Raw genomic sequence first — 21027 nt, 5'->3', positions numbered from 1 at the left:
TATTTTATTTATAAACATTTTAACCAAAAATACATATTGCTTACATATTTAATACTGCTAATATATCATATTTACCTGAATGTCACGACTGCTGTTGTCATGGACAATGTTATTGAGAAAGGTTTATATTCCGACTAAACATTTTATGGCATATATTCTTAGTTCACATATTTACATTTTGTCTTCTTAATGGAACCTTTTGAATGGATTGTAAGAAAAGTACCAATAAATGTGGATAATTAATTCTACTCATGGAATTATGTATGAAATCATAGTGAAGGTACTTTACTTAAGTCCATTAAAAGCTTTCACGTAATTCATATTGCACTGCTCCTGTACAAGTCAGCTTTCATAAAAAAAATATGAAAATAAATTGATTGATTAAATTTTTGAGCAAGTATTACTTGAGTAAATCTTAAAAGTCACAAATTTCATGCAAAAACAATGTTTACATTCAGATCTAAAATATGTAGCTAATATAAACAAATATAAAAGATCTTTAAAATTATTGTACTTGAAGTGTAAAATCTAAAAACACAAATAATATCATTCTGTACATAAAACAACTCAAGAATGGCAAATAAATAAAAACTAACTCATCATATAAAATAAAAATATCATTAAAAAGAGAAGCAGCCTTTGAAACACTTGTAAAACAATAAAGAAATGAGCAAATAGATTTCTTATATAATATATAAGACTTAAAGCTTTATTTGCCTGCCAATTAGGTTTATTTGTATAAGAAATGTAAAGTTTTTTTTTATATACAATTGGAATGTTTCATGGACTTGAAGGTACCATTAGGTATTCATAATTCTGATCACAAACAGCTTACTACAAATAATATCAGTACTCTCTTACTTTACATCTAATAGTTTTATTTCTCTTAAAAATATCTGATTTAATCTAATTTATTCTTAATTCCGTTATTCAATACTGCCAATTACATTCTGAGCAATTAAATTTTCATCTATTTAATACTGTTTTCTGCGTTATTATGAGCTGCTGAAAATAATTTATTTTTGCTTTAGAAGCTTTTGCAAAAAAATATTAGTATTACAACATTAAAATACAATCAAATATATTCTCTTAAATAAAGACATTATGTGCTCAATTACTACTGGCTAACTTAAAATATTATTGAAGAACTTAATTTAACAAATTGTATGTAAGTGGTCATCATTCCATTAATAAAAACATGTTCGGGTTTACAGAATTAGAATTTCAATGCTCTAAAAATGTGCTCACTAATAAATTCCATTCCAAGATAGTTTTTACCAAAAAAGTACCTTATTATTTTATAATAATGTATGATTTCAATAGACCTACATAAATATGTTATATGTACTGCTGTTTTGGGATAGTGCATTACCTTCTTATGTGAATTTAGAAATAAAACCACTGTTTCTAAAAATACACACCAAAGAGATTCACGAAAACCATAAAATAACACACTTAAAAATATTTAAAACTATTTAGGTTCTAAATATATATGTATGTAGTAATAACAAGCCATACGATAATAATTATGTATTCCAACATGGCATAATAAAATTTCGAAATAAACAACTCAACAGTATTGGCTACTATTGGCTATTCACAACCCTATCGCGCAATTATTTGATTCCTTTGGCTCTTTTTATGGGATTTGTTGATATGACAATTTTGTATATATTATTTAAATAATAGTTAACACTATGTGACATAAAAATCAATAAGTATACGATTTTAGTTTCCCTAAAATATACTATTTTATACTTACCTTTATTAGCAGCACACCTAATTAAAAAGTTTCAAAATTGTACATAAATTCCAGCGGTTTGTCTAAATATACAAACAACAAACAATTTTAATTTTTTCTAAACACATCATAATAATTTTTACAGCAAAGCGCAAATATTTATAAACCCGCCAAGAGCTTTGTGGGTTGATATGGCGATTTGGTAACGGAATGATGGTATGGACCAACCTTAAACATTTTCATCTTATTTTGTTACGAACTTTTAACACAAATATTCGTTGGCGATAAGATACCTAAATGTTTATTTTTTACTTAACTGTCTGTCTTTGTAAATAACCATTTTAGCAGTTCGCCGAAGTTGAAACTGATTATGTGAGCGGCCGTCGTGGGCGTTGGCGTGGTGCGGGCGCGCGCGTTACTAGTACGAGCGCGGATGCTAGAGCCAAACGTACTGGGGCTCGGGACCCGCCCGGTAGCCTGTATGGAATTAAAACCTTAATAATCAAATATATTGGAAAGAAGACAAATAAATCCAATAGTGAGCATTAGACATTACCATAAGGTGAAACCCGAAAACTAGGATCCTAAGAGGAACATAATATTTTACTTAAAAGGCTCATATAAACTATAAGTACAACAATGCGACACCCAGTTTTTATGACTCACTTTAAGTGATTTAACTGACATCATTTAAAGTTATATTTTTCGCTGATCGTAACCAGTTTCTTTAATTCATAACTAAGCATTGTTGTAATAGATTTGTGAATACATTTCGGTTTCTGAAATTCTTACCTTACAAGTACGGATGTGACAGCTGCTCTACCGTCAGCTGTAGGTTCAATAGCAACAGGTTGGACTTCCCCGCGTCTCCTCCCACCACCCGATACTAACACAACCACTCCCGCAAAAGGACGTTTCGCCATGTGTAGCATCTACAGAAGATAAATACCACGAAAACTTTAGACATTATTTTATGCATAAAAGTTATATTAAAAATAAAATTGTTGTTATTACTGCGGAAGAGAGTATTTTGTATTAAATATTAGAGTTTCATTTTATAAAAACTACGCAAAGGTATTGAGAAAATAAAAACATAAATTACATACCTCAACAACATGCCGCCTCCTCGCCCTGCGAACATCAGCGGCTTGTTTCGCTTTCCACGCGACAACGCACGCGGCCAAAAATAAGAAGAAACACGAGAAAAACACCGAGAAGAACACAAACAGATCTATATGGAGCTGATCCTGGCGGAAAAATGCGATACCGAACGTCGCCGAGCCCTCTTCGGTATTCCTGGCCCTAATTATTATATAGAACTTCGTATGGGTCAAATCGTGAACGTTTTGTGGGAGGGTCAACACAAGTCTGTTTCGGAGGTTCCTCACTCTCAATAACACATTTCTCTTGTCAACCGTCACGAATGTTGCCAAATCCTTCGCCGTATAATCAGCTAGGGCATATTCAATTTTATCATAGTACCACGTGACTCTGTTCTTTTTTGGTATGTGGTCGTCGAAAGATGGCATTTTTCGGAATGGCTCGTGTTTGTAATAGCTCGGGTCTAACTCCACTGCGTGTTGGCCGGTCGAAGAATTAACTGATACCACGTAGGAACTGTCGTTAGGGCTCATATAAAGGTCGACTGATCCTTGAGTGACGTCGACTATGACGCGTATGTCGACATTCATATATCGAGGGTTTACTGCGACGAATACAGTTTGTCCTGGGTATAGGGGACGTGGCTTGATTTTGCATTCATCTGTTTAAACAAAATTACTTTTAAGTGAATGTACACACTTGATAAAAACTGTAGGGGCAATACGTAGAATCAAAAAATATTAACTCATGAGATATAATAACTTTTACACACAATACTAGAATTAAAGCCTATATATGGAAAGGGTTTAAGGGGCCAACGAAGGCATTGAATTGAAAGCGAACCAAGGATTACGAAAACAATTGAAGATTTGTTACTGAAAATCAGCCTCGAAATTATGAGATATAATAATTTTTGCACACAATACTATAATTAATAGGAAAGCCTATATATGGAAAGGCTTTAAAGGGCCAACGAAAGCATTCAGTTGAAAGCGAACCAAGGATTACGAAAACAATTGAAGATTTGTATACTGAAAATCAGCCTCGAAATTATGATATAATTATTTTTGCACACGATACTAGAATTAATAGGAAAGCCTATATATGGAAAAGGTTTAAGGGGCCAACGAAGGAATTCAGTTGAAAGCGAACCAAGAATTAGGAAAACAATTGAAGATTTGTATACTGAAAATCAGCCTCGAAATTATGATATAATTATTTTTGCACACAATACTAGAATTAATAGGAAAGCCTATATATGGAAAGGGTTTAAGAGGCCAACGAAGGAATTCAGTTGAAAGCGAACCAAGAATTAGGAAAACAATTGAAGATTTGTATACTGAAAATCGGCCTCGAAATTTAACACAATTTTACAGACAATAAACTATAAAAAAACATCAATTTAACTCACCAATCGACTTGCCATCAAAGCATATCTTATTTTCAATATTAATGGTTTTGTAGCATTGATGTCCATTCCTCGGGTCTCCCATATAGAGGTCCTTACACTTCACACATTGGTACCTCCAGCACTCCTGCGCAGAGTTTTTACTAGAGCTTGAAGTTTGACAGGACGCATCACTCTCTGTGTTATTTCCACAGTTGCATTTCTCACCAGTCACTGGGTCACAGGTATCTCCGTGACCGTGGCATTCGCAACTGGAAATAAATATTATTATATAATATTTCGAAAAATCATTTTGACAACATTTAATTTTTAATAGAGTATTTGTCAGAGGTGTTAGATAACCTTTTAGAAATAGACAAAATTTTACAATTTAGATACTATATTCTCCATTCTGAATACTGTTTAGCAGTTCTATGTGATTTATACTCACGGTCGACACGCATCTCTGAAGTCCTCAGAACCTCTAAAGTACCCTTCTATACACCTCTCACACCTTGGTCCGTCCGTGTTATTAGCACATCGAACACATCTCGCTTTGGTATCTCTATAGTAATCCTCCAAGTCCGTGCTTACGTCACGGGTTAAAATATCTCCATCATTCGAACAGACAGTCGTATGTCCGTGACAGAACACAGAGCAAGGAATACACTGGCCGTTATCTGTTGGATCGCCTACGAAATTCGGCTTACATTTCTCACATTGGCTGCCCTGAAATGTGCCAAAACTTTTTCCATTAATTTCGGAATATTTGGCGTTCTTAATAATTTCAAACTAATAATAGCTAGTAATATTCCATTGTTTTTAAAGAACAGGTTGTTGACGGGTAGAAAGGCTCATCTGATGTTAAGTGATACAGTATGACACTCACAATGCCACATGCTTAAACTTATATACCGATCTGTATTGTTTTTATCATAGCGATATGAGCTACGATTATACCCTCCACAAATGAGAGGCTCCACAATAGACTTTATAAAATAATGTATACTTGGTTTCACAATAAATTATTTATTGCAAAACTCCACCGGTTTTTTTTGGGAAATAATTTGAAGACTTCAGCCTTCCTTTGTTTATGATTATATAATATTCAATATTCACAATCTTATAAATAAGTTACAGTAAAGTTAAAATGGTCCGAGTAATTTGTATGAAATAATTTACAAACAAAATATACGTTACAAAAAAAGCATAAAAACGGATGGACTCACCATAGTATTATTATAGCACTCGATACACTTATCAAGTTTATCGGGGCCTTCACAATGCGAGTGACCATTGCACTGGCATTGTATAGTACAATTGGCGCCCACATAGCCAAAGTCACACCTACAAACATCGGGCTGTACGCACACTCCACGCACACATCCTTGCGAACAGACGGCCGCACACACGCCGCCAACGCGCTTGTGACCTTCGCCACAGAGACACTCGTAGCCCGTTGGAAGATCACGACACACCTACAAATATATATTTTTTTTAATATTTGACAAAACTGGTATGTTAACTATATTTTTTTATATATACATAAATTAATGTAAACACTCACCTCAGACTCGGCTTTACACTGATGATGGTTATTCTCACACTCATTCTCTGGCGGACATCTTGTATAGTGCCAGGAAAATGTATCATTTGTGCTATTACTTTCATGGGAATTCGCATACACGGCCGCACAAGTCGTTCTAGTTGAATAGTCCAAGGGCGATTCGATGGAGCCTTCAGTACAGACGCCTTCACCGTTCGCACCTTCCACCGCGCACCAACCGCAATGAGAATGATGCAAACATTCTGAACACTGGTCGAAGGTCCCGCACGGCGCTGGACATTTACCTTTATCGGCCTTTGTCAGAACTAGCCCGCAAACCCCTCCCGCGCAATACAAAGGCTGGTAAGCTGGTGAAATACAAGTCCCCAAATATGTCGCCCAGTGACACTCTGAGAATCCACCTTCGGCCCCATCGGAACTTAGACAGGATTGGCAATCGTCGTACAAATGACATCGACTGGGACATTCCTCTCTGTTTGAGCCGAAGTATGAGAAGCCAAGTTTTAAAGATGCAGCACGGATTGAGGTGCGGCCCTGCTCTTCGTTTTGTATGCACGTCCAGTTGTAAAGATCGGTTGGGTCGGTCGTGATTCTTGCTAATTGACCTGTAATATAATATGTAGATGAAAATTATTTTTGGAAGTCTTTAATGAACAAACCTTTAATTAAATTATTTATTATTTGCTCATGATGATCATCAACCTCTGGTAGTATATGTTTTATTTATTTAAAGAAAAAAAATATAACGATTTCTCTGATAACCGAAGCGTCGACATTCATGTTTGAATGATACAAATTACTAGCATATGGTTCAAAGTTAAATTCGAAAGAGGCGAGTTAAGGACACAATTTAATTACGAATTTTATACTAACCTTCTCTACTTGCTAGTCTTGTCCACGAGCATATATTAGAAACACATTTATCGCAATCTGATGCTACGCATCTTAATTCTGGGCACTGGTCGACTTCACTGATATATGTAGTTCCGGCGTTACATTTCATACTTGTGCATGATTCGTCCGTAGGTACACATTCACCTATATACGAAAATTATTGCTCGTAAACTATCTCGGTACCAGGTGACGCATGATTAGACATATTACTGACTCAAATAATTATTTTTATTATATTAATAATAATTGTATGAAATAAAGTGTATGATATCTATTTTTTAATGAATATAGATTGGTAACATTTTCCATTCATACAGGACATTTGTTCAAATCAGGTTTTATTTCTACACAGAAACAGTAAGTCAAATTTTGATAAATATACGAAATCAGTGTTACAAAGTAAAATTTTAAAATATTAATGCCGACTGAGAAGTAAAGCCTTTCCCTCCAAGAGTTCATTTCGACGATTCATCTTACCTACACCGGCAGCACAGGTTTCACACCAACGACAGGCCGGTTTCTCCTCCGGGTACAAAGGCCAGGCAGCCAAACAAGTGGTACAAGTAGTGAAGTTCTCACAAGGTCTTCTAGCCACCAATTCTTGGTCACAGGCAGCTCCTGCGTTGGTCGAGACCCTATCACTTCCTTCGCAACCTGGTTTGTCTACAGAATAGCACTTTGTGTACTCCCCGGTGCTGCAAAAACTACAACCCATGTGACTTCTGCACTCAATTTTGCTGGAACTCCATAAGGAGCACAGATCTTCGGGTAGAGTGATGCGGGTCACCTGACAGTTGGCACTGCCTGTCCATCCCCCAACAATGTACACGTTCCAATCATTTTCTTCCAAGTCTATTGCCATCGCATGAGCTATTGTTCTGGGTGGAGGGTGGTCTAACACCGAGGGACCTAAAAAAAATGTTGCTGTAATTCATATTGCATATTATTATGCTATTTTTTAAGTATGTTTAAGACAATATAGAATAATTTAGATTCATTTTACACAATATTTCTGAAGTGAAGCTTCTTTAGGCGCTTGAGGGTAATTTTTGTACGGATGAAACGCAATAATAATAATATTAGCGTCACGAAGATGAGCAATGTTATTGTCGTAGAAAAGGGAGAGAGCGATTGAGAGAGAATGAGAAAGGGAGAGCGTGACATGAAGCAAATAGCCATGGAGCGAGAGTCCGGACCAAGTATATGAGAAAGATCGAGAGAGAAATTAAGGGAGATCGGGAAAAATACACGCTATTGGTTGATATATTCGTTTAGTAGTTACATATTAGAACTATGCAATACTATCGTATAACGTCTTGTACAGTAAACGCAGATTCTTTATTTATTTATATTATCATTAGCACGTACAGTGTAAATATATATATGTTGGAATTGCCTCAGACTTCAGAAATACAATTTAATTAATAATTTAATTTTTAAAAAAATAGCAGTGAGAATTGCGTGCTGATACAACGGCGATTCGGGTTTTATATACCCGAAACGTAGTGCGGCGATGACGTCACGTGCACGTGCCGCTAGCGCTCGACATCGCCGTCTTTTTTGTACCAACTACCTACCACCGTCGTCATATACAAATACACGGAGTGATCATATACTGGTACATGAGTATCTATTGGGGCTTTTACTTAGTAATAATAAATTTATAAAGAAGTTTCACTTCTGACACGTGTACTTTGTGCGCACGCACTTTTTTATTTAGGACAATTGGAATTTTCACTTATAAATAAATAATATTAAACAAACAAACCTTTGGAGAGTTTCACCCACTGGTTACAACCGTACACATATGCAATAAGTGAATTTGATCGTTTGTCTGGTATTGTTCTGCCGCCAAATACAATCATATAATCGTTCGTCGTAACGGCGGAATGCAAAAACGTAGGCCGAGGTAAATTCTCAAAAACATTGAGTCCTGGAAATGTTGGTAACTCACTCCATGTTTTAGTGGGATAGTGGAATGAGAACAGCTTATTCGAAATCATCGTTCCGTTATAGCTATACAAAATGCCTCCAAATATGTACAAGCTTTGGGAAGGTGCGTGGTAGACCGTACTATGTCCGATTATACCCTCCGGCTTAGAACCAACACAGTTTATCTTTATCCACTTGTTATTATCCAAGTCGAATTCCCACATATCAGGCATGAATCCTTCTTCAAGAGAAAACCCTCCAACAAGTACTAAACTTTCATAATCTTGATATTTTTGTAACGTTAAAGTGTGTCCTGCAAGTGGTGGGGGCTGATCTTCTTTACTTCTGATATGACTCCATCGCTGATCTTTCAAACTGAAATGCCAAAAATCTCGTAACGTCTTATTATGTCCGCTTTTTTCTTGCAAACTCAATCCCCCATAAATATAGATATTCTGTTTTGAATGATAAATTTCGGAGGCGTGGAAATAACGGCCCTCGGGCATTTTAGCATCCGGTGTAGCCTCGACAGTCACTTGCATCCATGTATTGTTTTTTGTATCATAGAACCTTATATCGTTTAGCGGTCCGTGTGATAAGGAATATCCACCGAACATCCACAAACCTCGTCTATCAGCGACTAAACTATGCCCAAACCGCGGTAATGTTTTTCTTAAATGATCGAGCCCATCGGATAAAAAGTCCGAATCGAATAGCTCCGTAAATACCAGTTGACTTTTATCGAGTTTTAAGGAGCAGTCGTCTCCACCAAATCCTTCGTTACATAGACAACGGCCATAGTTCATATCGCACACACCACCATTAAGATGCCTACTACAGTTGTTGCGGCAGATTTCTATGTTACAGTCGAAACCACCGAAGCCCTCCCGACACGCACAGTGCCCGCTATTACAATCACGAGGCCACGTGCAATGACCGTCGCAGGCCAACACTTTATAGACGCCTTCAAAACCTTGATCGATCTGACTTTGCTTGTAATGTATAGTCAAGTTTCCACTGCGAGCTTCTACCACTCCTGAGGAGGCCCCATTGCAAAACACTCCCAGCAACTGACTCTGTTGGTTATTGCTCATATCGGGTACACCTCCTAATCCATCGTATACATATACTGCATTTTGATCACATGGGACATTTAGCGTGGTGGAATTGACTGTAAATTGAATGATAGCATCCTTTATGTCCTCTGCTGATATGATCCATAGGCATTCTTTAGTCGGACCGATGCTCGTGATGTCAGGATCAGTTTTGTGCGATCCAATTCCTTCGGTTTCGTTGGCTTTTAACATGCCCCTGGGCTCACATTGGTAATAACATCTGCCTCCATGTCTGGGATCTCCATAAAATTTAGGTTTACAATGTTCACAGTTTTGTCCTTCCGTGTTGTCTTTGCAAATACATTCACCTGTGGTGACATCGCATATGCCACGTGTTTCGTCACCGTGATCGTTACAATCGCATCGACGACAGCCCTGACCGGTCGTAGCGTTCCCGTGACTGCCAGGTTTACAAGACTCACAGAATTCACCCTCCGTCCAGTCTTGGCATTCGTCGCATCGTCCAACGCCGGTTTTGCACATAGAATGATTGTGGCACCCACAATTTATCGAACAATCGGCTCCCGTCCAGCCTAAATCACATTGGCACGTATATTGTGGAGCACCGAGGCAAAAACCGTGGACGCAGGTGTTGTAGCAAGTTCTCAGACAAGTCTTCCGACCGTCGCCTATATAACCCTGTTTACACTTGCAAGTGTAAGAGCCATGTGTGTTATTGCATACGGCGTTTTCGTGGCAATCGTGAAGGCCCAGCCCACACTCGTCGACGTCCGGACATTGCGCATACGCCCACCCCGCGTCCGTCGTGGTGACGTTTAGAAGCGATGCGCAGTCCACGTGGGACCTAGTAAAATCTCCTTCCGTACAAACGCCGTTGATAGGATTTTCAAACGAGTGACACCACCCACAGCCCATACTTCGAAGACACGTGGCGCACTGCACGTGAGCTTGACAGGATTTACACTGGCCAGATTTTTTGGTGACGTCATCTGTCGGTGAAGAGGCGCGATCGAGCCACTCTCGGCAAAGGCCGAATTGGTATTCGCTCGTGTATACGCTGAAACTGAAGCACTGTCTCGTGGCTTCGCACCAAACGCAGCGGCCGCGTTCGTCGAGGCAGTGTTCGCAATCTAGACGCATTCGGCAAGGAGCTGGACATTCAGAGGCATCCACTATGGCTCCACTCGCTCTGCCGCGTCTGGCACACCTGGCTTCGTCTGCCCACCATTCGCAGTAATTGCCAGATACACATCGCTCACAACTGATATAGTTAGAACAGTTCGGACACGCCGCCGGCTGCAAAGTGAGATATCGCCATTCATTGTCAGAGGTACAAGTTGTTTCTTCATCCACGTCCCTCATTTCGCATCGATTCGTTAACTCGCACCACCCACACGCCGCGTCAGAAAGACAAAGAAGGCAATTATCGTAATTCGAGCACTTTCCTTCAGAATACGGTTCCAGGAATTCAAATGTAAAAACCTGTAAAAGAAATAGATATATATATATATATTATTTTTAACAAGCCCTACTAATATTACTACGTCAAAAAAATCCACCAATATCTATGAATCCTAGTATAGAGGGAACAAAAATTGATAGTCAGTATGAAAAGAAAATCGGCGTGACGGTAATTCTCGTTTACTCACAAAAATGGTATAATTTTATTTTCTTCATATTAAGTATCAAAGTGATTACTCTCAACTATAATGACGTAACAGTGTGTGTGTCAACATAACAAATAAGATTCTCTTGAAATAAAAACGAATAGTTACCTTTGTGCTCTCTTGAGATTTATTATGAAGCAACTCCATTTTGGCATGATAATGAGACGGGTAAAGGCCTGTATGCAGAGAATCATTAGCGTACATGTCGACGAACAACTTTCCGGGAAACAATAAGGGCCAATCCACAGGAGAACAGGCCAAAGGGTAGGCGGTGATGTTTGCCACGGGTTCTATTTTGTCTCCCAGCTTCACTGTTAAATTGGCATGCCCAGCACAAACGTGTAAGCTTTCGCCAGTTCCGTTCCAGTATTGGGGTATGTGCAGCCAGCCTTTAAGACGGGTTTCGCTTGTACCAGCGATGATGTTATTGCTGCCTCCTCCTGCCACCCAATCGACAGTGGTCGCGTTAACAACTGCCACCGAATCAGGGTGGTTCCAATCCGCGGGTTGTTGGTATCTCAGAAACGTCAGGCCCGGTCTTTTGTCCTGAATTTTGCATTCCTCCGGAGTTGTTACTTCGGTGCCGCTGCTACCCCACCAGCCTGGGTTTTCTGATGGAGTGTCTTCCCCGCACACACCATAATTATCTGAAATTGTAACGTGATAATTGATGTATTTATTACATTTGATATGTTTAATATACGAGCGTACGCTTGTCGGCTCTGTGTACGTGTACGCGTAGGCTGTTTATTTATTTATCAATATTATTTTTTATTTGTTGGTACTAAAATTAATCTAAGTTATACTTACTAACTTAAATGGATGGATATCTGTTATCTCAAGGGAATAAATTATTATTAATAATTAATTTTAGTGGTAAATAATATTATATTGTTTCCGTAGAAATGATCGCAAAAAAAAATTTGGAGCCTCTATAGAATAATTCGTATAAACATAATACATACCATCTTTATGATGACATCTTGCATTTTGAACGCACCAACTGCACTGATACAACCCCAGTTTAGTGCTAACTGAAGACAATGGTGTTCTCGAACTATTCGCTCGCAAAGGCGGACCGTGAATGAGACACGACTGACAATCCCCGAGGGCAGGGCAAATACCTCCACAGCGAATAGACTGCAAATTTGTTGTACAATTCGAACCTATTGTGCGGCCGTAGCAGATCTGAAAAATCATGGCCAGGTGATGAATGTTGGTGAAAATGCCATTATCTGTGGAACAATCGCAAGATTGTGACCAGCTCTGGCCTATTCCCGTCTTTAAACAGAGATTGTGTAACTTTAAGATTTTTCCTTACCGTTAAAACGTAAAGGGCCAGCGAAATCATTATATTTAACAAACAAGTTTGTTTTATAATAAAAATTGCTTTTTTTTCTCTCCTTTTATAATGCAATTCCGAAAATAACAAAACATTACATGTAGAAATATTTTTAAAATCATTTAAAAAAATTGGAAGATGTAAAAAGGGTTTCCAAATCTTACACAATGTAATGCATTGTTATAATGAATAAGCATATTTTTATTATTCACTTTAATATGTTATATTAAATGCCACCCAACCACACCCTTGGAACCATATCAGACTACACTCGCCGATAGACGGAACATAGTCACAAATTCGAGCAGTTGAAGATCTGCTCGAAGTTAAAATGCTTTAAATAGTAGAGAATCTGTTAAACCCTATTAATAACGCATTCTTAAGATGTAACCTATATTTTACCTAGATAGAGTTGCTACATACGAATTTTTTTATAAAAGTAAAACTCACTTCATCAGCGGAACACCAGCCGCATTCTGGATCAGCGAGGCATTCTGGCGAGGTCCGATGTCGAGGACAAGCTGACTCGGGGTCTTTATTGGTGATGCCTGCGTGCCAACTTGGTAGAACGTACGCTAACAGGTCACCTGAAATATGCAAAAGTCATGTGTTAAGGCTTCGTTAACTAATAAAAAAGGCCTCTTGTCGTCCAGCGATATTATCTTCTGTTTGGAGTTGAATCGAACCCAGTACCTACGTTTTCTTTAATTTTATATTTTAAACTGCAAACAGAACATTGCAATCACACAATAATCATAATAAAATTTGCTGTTCTAAATATACTCTGTGCAAATTTCTTCAAAAATATATCAGCCGAAATTTTCCTATAACGGAAAATGTGAGCTACAAGACAACGCTATATAATGTTTTTAAAATCAAATATCAAGTTTATAAAGTACAATGATTATAAAGTCATTTTATATGCAAATATATGCTAATTGTAGAGGAAAATGCGGAAATATGCATCCATAATTAATCTGTAAAGACAAGATAAAAATACTAAACAAACGGCTGTAAATATATTTATAAACATGACGGTAACCATGAAGAGGTGAATGGCCTTTTAATTTACAGAAAAACAAATGCTATCGAGGTATGAAAATATTTAGATTACTACTACGTTTGTTTACTTAAAGTTAACCAGTATCTTTTTATACATAATAAGGAATATTAGTTAATTAACGCTTGTCGAGTAATGTAAAGAGTTAGTATTACACCTATGAGTTCCAGATTCGATTCCCAGCAAAATGATAATTAATTCAGATTGGTAAGGGTCAAACTAATTACGTATAAAAATATCAATGAAACAAACGCAGCAAAGTAGTCTCATCTGTATCTAATAAGTAGTTTCTCTAATTATACGTTTTTGATTAAAATTCTCACCATTAACATTCCCGTGATAACCACCAGCGATAAGCAATGTAGATGGAGGCTTGAGAGCTGCAGCATGAGCAAAAACACCCTGCTTTTTTGGATATTGTTTGCGAGTCTTTCCCAAAACCTCTAGTGGTATCCAAGCATGGCAACCCATGTGATACAGATACATCTGACCATCATAGCAAATCTCCTCTCGATTGTGACGGTGAGAATATCCTCCGAACACCACCAAGTAGTTACCTACAAAGGTTTATATTATCCTTATCTTGTCTTTTGTTAAAATAGCTTTTACACATTAAGAAAAACACTTTTTGAACGGATTAATTTTATGTATTATTATTAAAAACTTATAATTATTTACATAATTCTAAATCCGTAATCCGTTCAAAAAGTGTTTTTCTTATCCGTATCTGTTAGCTTATATATATATTATCCTTATCTGTATGCTAAGATCTTTTAAATCGCAAACACTTTTAGGTTCATCAATAGACAGTGATTTCATTTTTTGTAGTTAATATATGAACAAATTTAACTATAGAATCTAGACTATAGAATCCAGACTACTTAGGGAAAGATTCAAAAATTAGACGTTAGCACGTCTAACCGGGAGTCCGTCAAAATCAAGTACATTTTTGACATACCGAAGTGAGACTTAGTCCCGCTTCTAAATCTTACCCAGAGACGGTAACGCTGATAAGCTTAGGGATACGCTTAGGCTATATGTATTACACGCGAAAATAAATGTAAAAGTAGTTCCTAATTCATATATTTATTTCGTAATCCTACATCTAACAACAATTATATATAATAACAAACAATTACACTAATATAGCCAAAGTCGAAAAACATAATATTTACCTACAAAAAGTTCAAACATTTACAAAAAGGAAAAAATAATAATGTTCTCCGTGCACACATATGTAATTTAATAAATATATTTTGGTTATCATTTTTTGGACTGACAAGGCCTTAAAGGAACGTGGTTTCACAAGCGGGTATACATAACATTCGCTTGGATATAGAATTCGCTTACATCTAACATTATGTCGAGTTCATTTATTACATTCGTATAGTATACTTAACAAAACTATAAAACGTTATGAAACTCACCTATAACAGTTGCAGTATGAAATGCCCTTTCCCGAGGTACATAAATTTCTCGTAACTGAGCGCGCGGATAGTGTATTTCACTCCAATGTTTGTGATCCAAATCAAAAGTAAACATTCTGTCTGAGAGCTTAGAGAATCTGTATTCGAAGAGAATGTGTATAATTAACACAAATCTGAACAAATTCGGCAGTTCTATACACCTTTGCAATTAATACATGTTCTAAGAGTTTAACATCGACGAGTCGTATAAGCGATAAGCCGTAGAAGACGTATCTACTTTCCAATATAAAAACGAAACCTACATGTCTGCTATGCAAGATATTATAAAAAAAATAAAAGGTCATACATAAAGCAGTTTTATTTTTAGTAAAATTAGAAATATAAAATGTTTCATCGCTTCATTAGAGACCATTAAGTAAGGTTAAGATTAAGGTTGGTGCACTCAGTTTCCGCACTTAGACTCATAATCGGACCTTTAAGTAATTTTGGAGCAACGATTTCACTAATACTCACCTAGCAACGCTGGCGACAACTCCTCCATATATTATGATAGAATTGGTTGGCTCATGGTATACCGTGGTATGAGCGACCACTCGGACGTCTAACTCTTTACCTCCACGCACTTGTACTTTTTCCCAGGCCTCAGTACTAGTTTCACCCATTTTTATTTTGTACAAACTGCAATAAATTTTCGAATAAGCCATGATCAATGCCTCAAATAAAAATGTCTGATTTTAATTAAATAGAATTACACGGATAACTCACTAACGATCGATTTTACGACTTAATTTCATCCTTAAAATACAATTGTGCATTAAATTTAGCATTTACATATGCAAATTAATAATTTAGAATTATAAAAAATAAAGAACCTTTTTTCTTTGACTGAAGTTGATTAGAGAGAAATGCATTTCAATTTCTTTTAGGTCACCTATCTCTGAGTTGTTGATGATAAAACAAGTGAAAAACACAATAGGCAGAGGGAATAGAGATTTTCTTAGATTTTGATATCACCTTAAGAAATGGTATCATATAACATATAAAGCCCGATCGCGATTATTTAAAGTTTTATTCAAACATCGTATAATGATCCCAGGTCATCCAAGGTGAACATGTTTGTTTCAAGTAAACATTAGGATTTGTGTTTTGTTGCCTTTTTATCAAGCTTACCCTAACATTAACAAAATTTAAATTAAAGCGAAAACATACAATAAATAAAATTAAATAAAGGTCTTACCTAGAAGAAAACTCTCCCTCGACAGTACTACCACCAAATAAATACAATTCATCTTTAACAGCGGTTAATGTATGTCGAGTAAGACCAGGTGGCGTAAACGAAGAATTCACAGCTCGTAATGTCCACACATTGTCAACAGCATCATAGTACCATAACTCTGACGACAAACTACCATCAGAGAGCTTTCCACCGTACAAAATAAATCCCTTCCCAAAAGCACAAGCCGAATGACCATACCTCGGCTCGGGTTTAGTACTATTCGCTAATTTACTAATAAATTCTGGTCTGTCAGTAAACTGAAGATAACTTTCAGAGTATGGTAAGGGCGGGTGTGTGTACATAAGAGGCAAAGCCGTCTTATCATTGTGAGAGAATGATGTTAGAAGTAAATTAAATAATGAACTCCGGTTTCCTATTTGCACGCTGCCATCTATGTTACCCTGAAAATTTCGAATTATAACGACAAAAAATTTATTCAAGATTTAAACACAATAGAAACGATATTCATTATAATTATAAATGTTTATTTAATTCGTATTACCATGACTTATCCAAGGCACTTGAGAATTTGCAAAAGGTAAACAAGTCTATAACATTGAACTCAGTATACAGTATTTTGGCGCGGAAGATGAGACGAAATTTTATGAAAAGGACGAACTTTGAATTTGGAAAAATTATTTTATGCATAATTTAAATAAGATTTAAACAAAAATATATGATATTAATATTCATACGACGTATAGTTATTATGTAATGTTCGGATAAATTTACATCTTGACAAGGTCAAATGACATAAAATGTGAAAGTGCAAAGAAAGTTAAGAATATACTTATAACGGTGATTTTGACTGCAGATATATTTAAATACGTTATTTATTTTAAAAAAAACTTTTTTTTAGTAACTAGCAAAAATAAACTAAATTACCTTAGTAAATAAGGTCAATAAAGACTTGTCTATTTCTTCATTTGTAGGATATCTTCGTAAAACTTTTCCGTTTTCATCATACCACTGACTAGTAGAAAATCTGCAAGTTCATGCAATATTAATTATACAGGAAATAACTCTAAGGTTCAATATATAATTTTTTATGGGTATAAAATTAAAAATTCATCATTTTTAAAAGCTGAAAATAAAATAGAAAATTTTTAGTTATCCTACTTCATAGACCAATTTACTTAAGATATACCTATTCATATAAAAAAAAGAATTTTTAACAACTGGACAAAACAACAACATATAAAGTATTAGGAAAGCAATTGTACCTATTTTCTTATATCATGAGTACATAAAGATGAATATAATTTGGTTTTTTATAATACACAATATGATCATGGTCTTTATAGCAATTTGAAAAAGATTGATGTTTATAGCACTTACTTGTACACTTCTAATACTCCTAAGACTCTATTAAGATCATATCCTCCAAACACATATAGAGAGTTTGTGAGATTCACATATACTGCACTATGAGCTGCCCGTTTTGTCATTCCACTTTCTGTCCTTGAAAGCCAATGCCAACTATGGCCATCTTTATCGTTGGTTTTAAGAGAACAAGATTCACCTGAATATCTAAAAACACAAAAAAAAATTATTTTATATAACTCATATTTTTATTGTTATGAGAAGAACAATGACTTAATAATATTGTTATTATTGCCCTCATAATATGTTGTAAATGATTGTGATGAAATCAGGTCACGCATGAGATAAATCATCATTAACATATAATATAAAGTTTTTTTTAACATTGAAGAGATAAAATATATGCAACATCTTTTCAAGTAAAAAATAAAAAATTCACCTTCATCAGTTTAAACATACCCTTTCTTACAAATACATTTATCTCCTTTACACTGACCATTTCCTGAGCAACCATTCGGGCACAATTCAATACTACAGTCGGGACCACCCCATGTGCCTACACAGAAGCATTTATTTGGTATACATAGTCCTCTACCAGTACAGTTATTTGGACAGTTATGAATAGCATAAGTAGCCCGAAATCCATCAAGGACATAGTTTGTATCACTGTACAATAATATTAACATCTGCAAGGTAACAACTTAATTATTTTTCATACCTACTAAAATACTGCAGAATACTAAATGTATATGGTACTCACATAACCACTGGAGGCGGTAACATTTTGAGGTTCAGTTTTCCCACTAAAGCTACCAAGTAGTGGGGCATCAAACGAATCACCATCATATACAAATACATAGTCATAGGAACATTCTGTGCCCATGCGAATGAAACTCAATGTTATATATTGAGATTTGTTAGCTGCCCTAATGAGCCATTCACAATGGGAATCCTGGTAGAAGAAGACAGTAGACATTAAGTTATAGATTACCGTTATATTAAGTGCTATACTTGCTGATAACATTGGTTACTAACTTGTGTATAATTGGAGTTGCTGGGGCCATCGGTTATTATTCCGCTCGGCTCAGTGAATACTCTACGAGTCTTGTCGCAAGGACCTGTGGACGCGGCACACAGAACTGCCAAACAAGTCCAACATAGAACTACTAAACTTGCACCTTTCTGTCGAATTCGTGGGTAAAACATGCCTCTTTGAAATTTTTGCAAACCATAAGTTAAACATCAGATCCATATAATCGTGAAATTACGACTAATATTACTAAAATGTAAAATAAACAAGACTCATTTAGTTGACATCTACTTCAAGGCTAACAACTACACTCGAGTATGAAGTTATCTTTTAAGAAATAATTATTAGTATGAGTAATATAATATTTTTTTAATTTATTGCGTTTCATGAGATAAATATGTAACTTATTCTACACTTTCTTAGCACTTTCTAATAAAAAATTCACAAAAACAAACAATCGAGCCATCACAGTATTTTGACGTGATTTTGACAATGAAATCTAACTAGACGACAGATGTAAATTGGATCACTGACATTGACTTTGAGACCACACCATAGACTTGTATATACTTTATAGTATTTGACAGTAGTCTGAACTCTGAACAAAGCAACTTATTTAAAACTAATTTTAAAGAAAGAAATATTTTAAATATGCTAATAGATAATACATATCAAATATTGTATTGTTATTCTATGAAAAAATGATAATAGCCATATTTAACTAACGACTGGCATTCGGCTAAAAGACTAGTATCCATGGTAACGTAGATAATATTGTAGAAAAAAGTAAACTGCTGAATTTGGCGGTAAAACTATAATAACAAACAAGTGTATGTTAAGATATTAAGAATGATGACAATTTATATTCCTACATAAATTTAACTTATTCTTTACGCGTTATATTCTAATATAAGATGACTTTTTATTGCATATTTTAATAAATTTAAATATTAGCACACAGAAGCTTTGAAACGTATTACTTCAGTGAATATTATAAATATATATATATGGATGTGACGGTAAAACGCTTTCCTTATGATCCTATCGAATAAAACCATAAAGTGGTTATGTTTTTTAATGTTAACAGATTCGATTCCGCCCGCAGCGAGCTAACGCCTTCTATTATATATCATCGCGTCAAATTATAAACCTTTGGATTTTTCGCAGTTGCTTCGGAAAATTGAAATTGAGTGTTATTTCTTAAAGGGAACTATGGTACTTGCTGATGTATGATATGGTTGGCGTCTATCTATATGTATTGATAAACAACGTAAGAAACCAAATTATCGAATAAAATGATATTTACATTGATATTTTAAACGCGTTTATAGTACAGGTTGTAAAACAATTATTAAAGATATATATAGTTTATTAAAGATATACATTTATTAGATAAATTAGCGTTGACTGTCTTACTTACACTTTATTGAAAACATAACATAAAAAAACGAATACAATTATATTAAATGCCGCGGGCATAATTTTCCTTATTTGAATATTTTTTTATAGTTACACTTAATACCCTAAAACGATGTATTAAGATAATTCGTTCGTTCGTGTTATGTATATATTATGTATGATTAGTGTTGTTTAAAAGTAATACTTACTTTTATTAGGACCTAAAGCTAAGAACAAAAGAGTAGTAGGCTGTGAGATGAGTATCGATCGGCCAGAATGCTGACTCGGCAGTCACACTCAAGCGCGTGGCGGGGCGTAGTACGCACCCGTACGAATAGGTCAGACCTGTGATGTCTAGTAACGCCTGGTTCTATAATATATCCAGTCATATTGCTGTTATATGTATAAATATGAGGTTTATTTGGTCACAATTTAGTCTTAAGCACTGTTATACTTGCTTTTGATTCATGTTTCAGAAATGTTTCACAGGCTTTACACAACTTTTGAGTTGTAAAGTTTTTATAGTCTAATATTGTACATATCTAGCAAATTGTTATTCAGCATATAGAACATCATATCATGCGCTTACGCCAATTTTCTATAGATGATAGAACATAGTGCTAGGTATGTTCTTATGTTAATATAATTTTTTTAAGGAAATATTCTACATATGGCCATCCAATTTTCGTTCCTAACAGAGAGTACCTACATCATTATGAAGTCAATCGATATTTATATGTTCTCGACTGAAACACTAAACATATTACGAACTAGCATAATTTATCTAACAGTGATGTAGAGTGTCT

At 35.6% G+C, this 21027-nt stretch overlaps 1 protein-coding gene across 1 annotated transcript; it reads right to left on the bottom strand.

Moving 5' to 3' along the window:
• Positions 1-38: 38 nt before the first annotated feature.
• On the bottom strand, positions 39-19282 carry LOC123712577 (multiple epidermal growth factor-like domains protein 8). Its single transcript, XM_045665746.1, has 22 exons — positions 18829-19282; positions 18554-18745; positions 18253-18479; positions 17809-18000; positions 17356-17455; positions 16432-16871; positions 15708-15872; positions 15195-15331; positions 14091-14324; positions 13158-13294; positions 12331-12553; positions 11474-12012; positions 8459-11180; positions 7168-7599; positions 6670-6834; positions 5797-6401; positions 5459-5707; positions 4681-4958; positions 4254-4501; positions 2848-3503; positions 2534-2673; positions 39-2218 (listed from the first exon to the last, which is right to left on the bottom strand). Exons 1-22 carry the CDS (start codon positions 18997-18999, stop codon positions 2110-2112), a joined length of 8361 nt encoding a protein of 2786 aa, XP_045521702.1. The 5' UTR covers positions 19000-19282; the 3' UTR covers positions 39-2109.
• Positions 19283-21027: the final 1745 nt, after the last annotated feature.

The sequence above is a fragment of the Pieris brassicae genome, chromosome 7 (assembly GCF_905147105.1).
Source record: "Pieris brassicae chromosome 7, ilPieBrab1.1, whole genome shotgun sequence".
NCBI classification, from domain to species: Eukaryota; Metazoa; Arthropoda; class Insecta; order Lepidoptera; family Pieridae; genus Pieris; species Pieris brassicae.
Note: the sequence above shows the minus strand (reverse complement) of the source record. Positions and strands in the feature narration are given on the sequence as shown.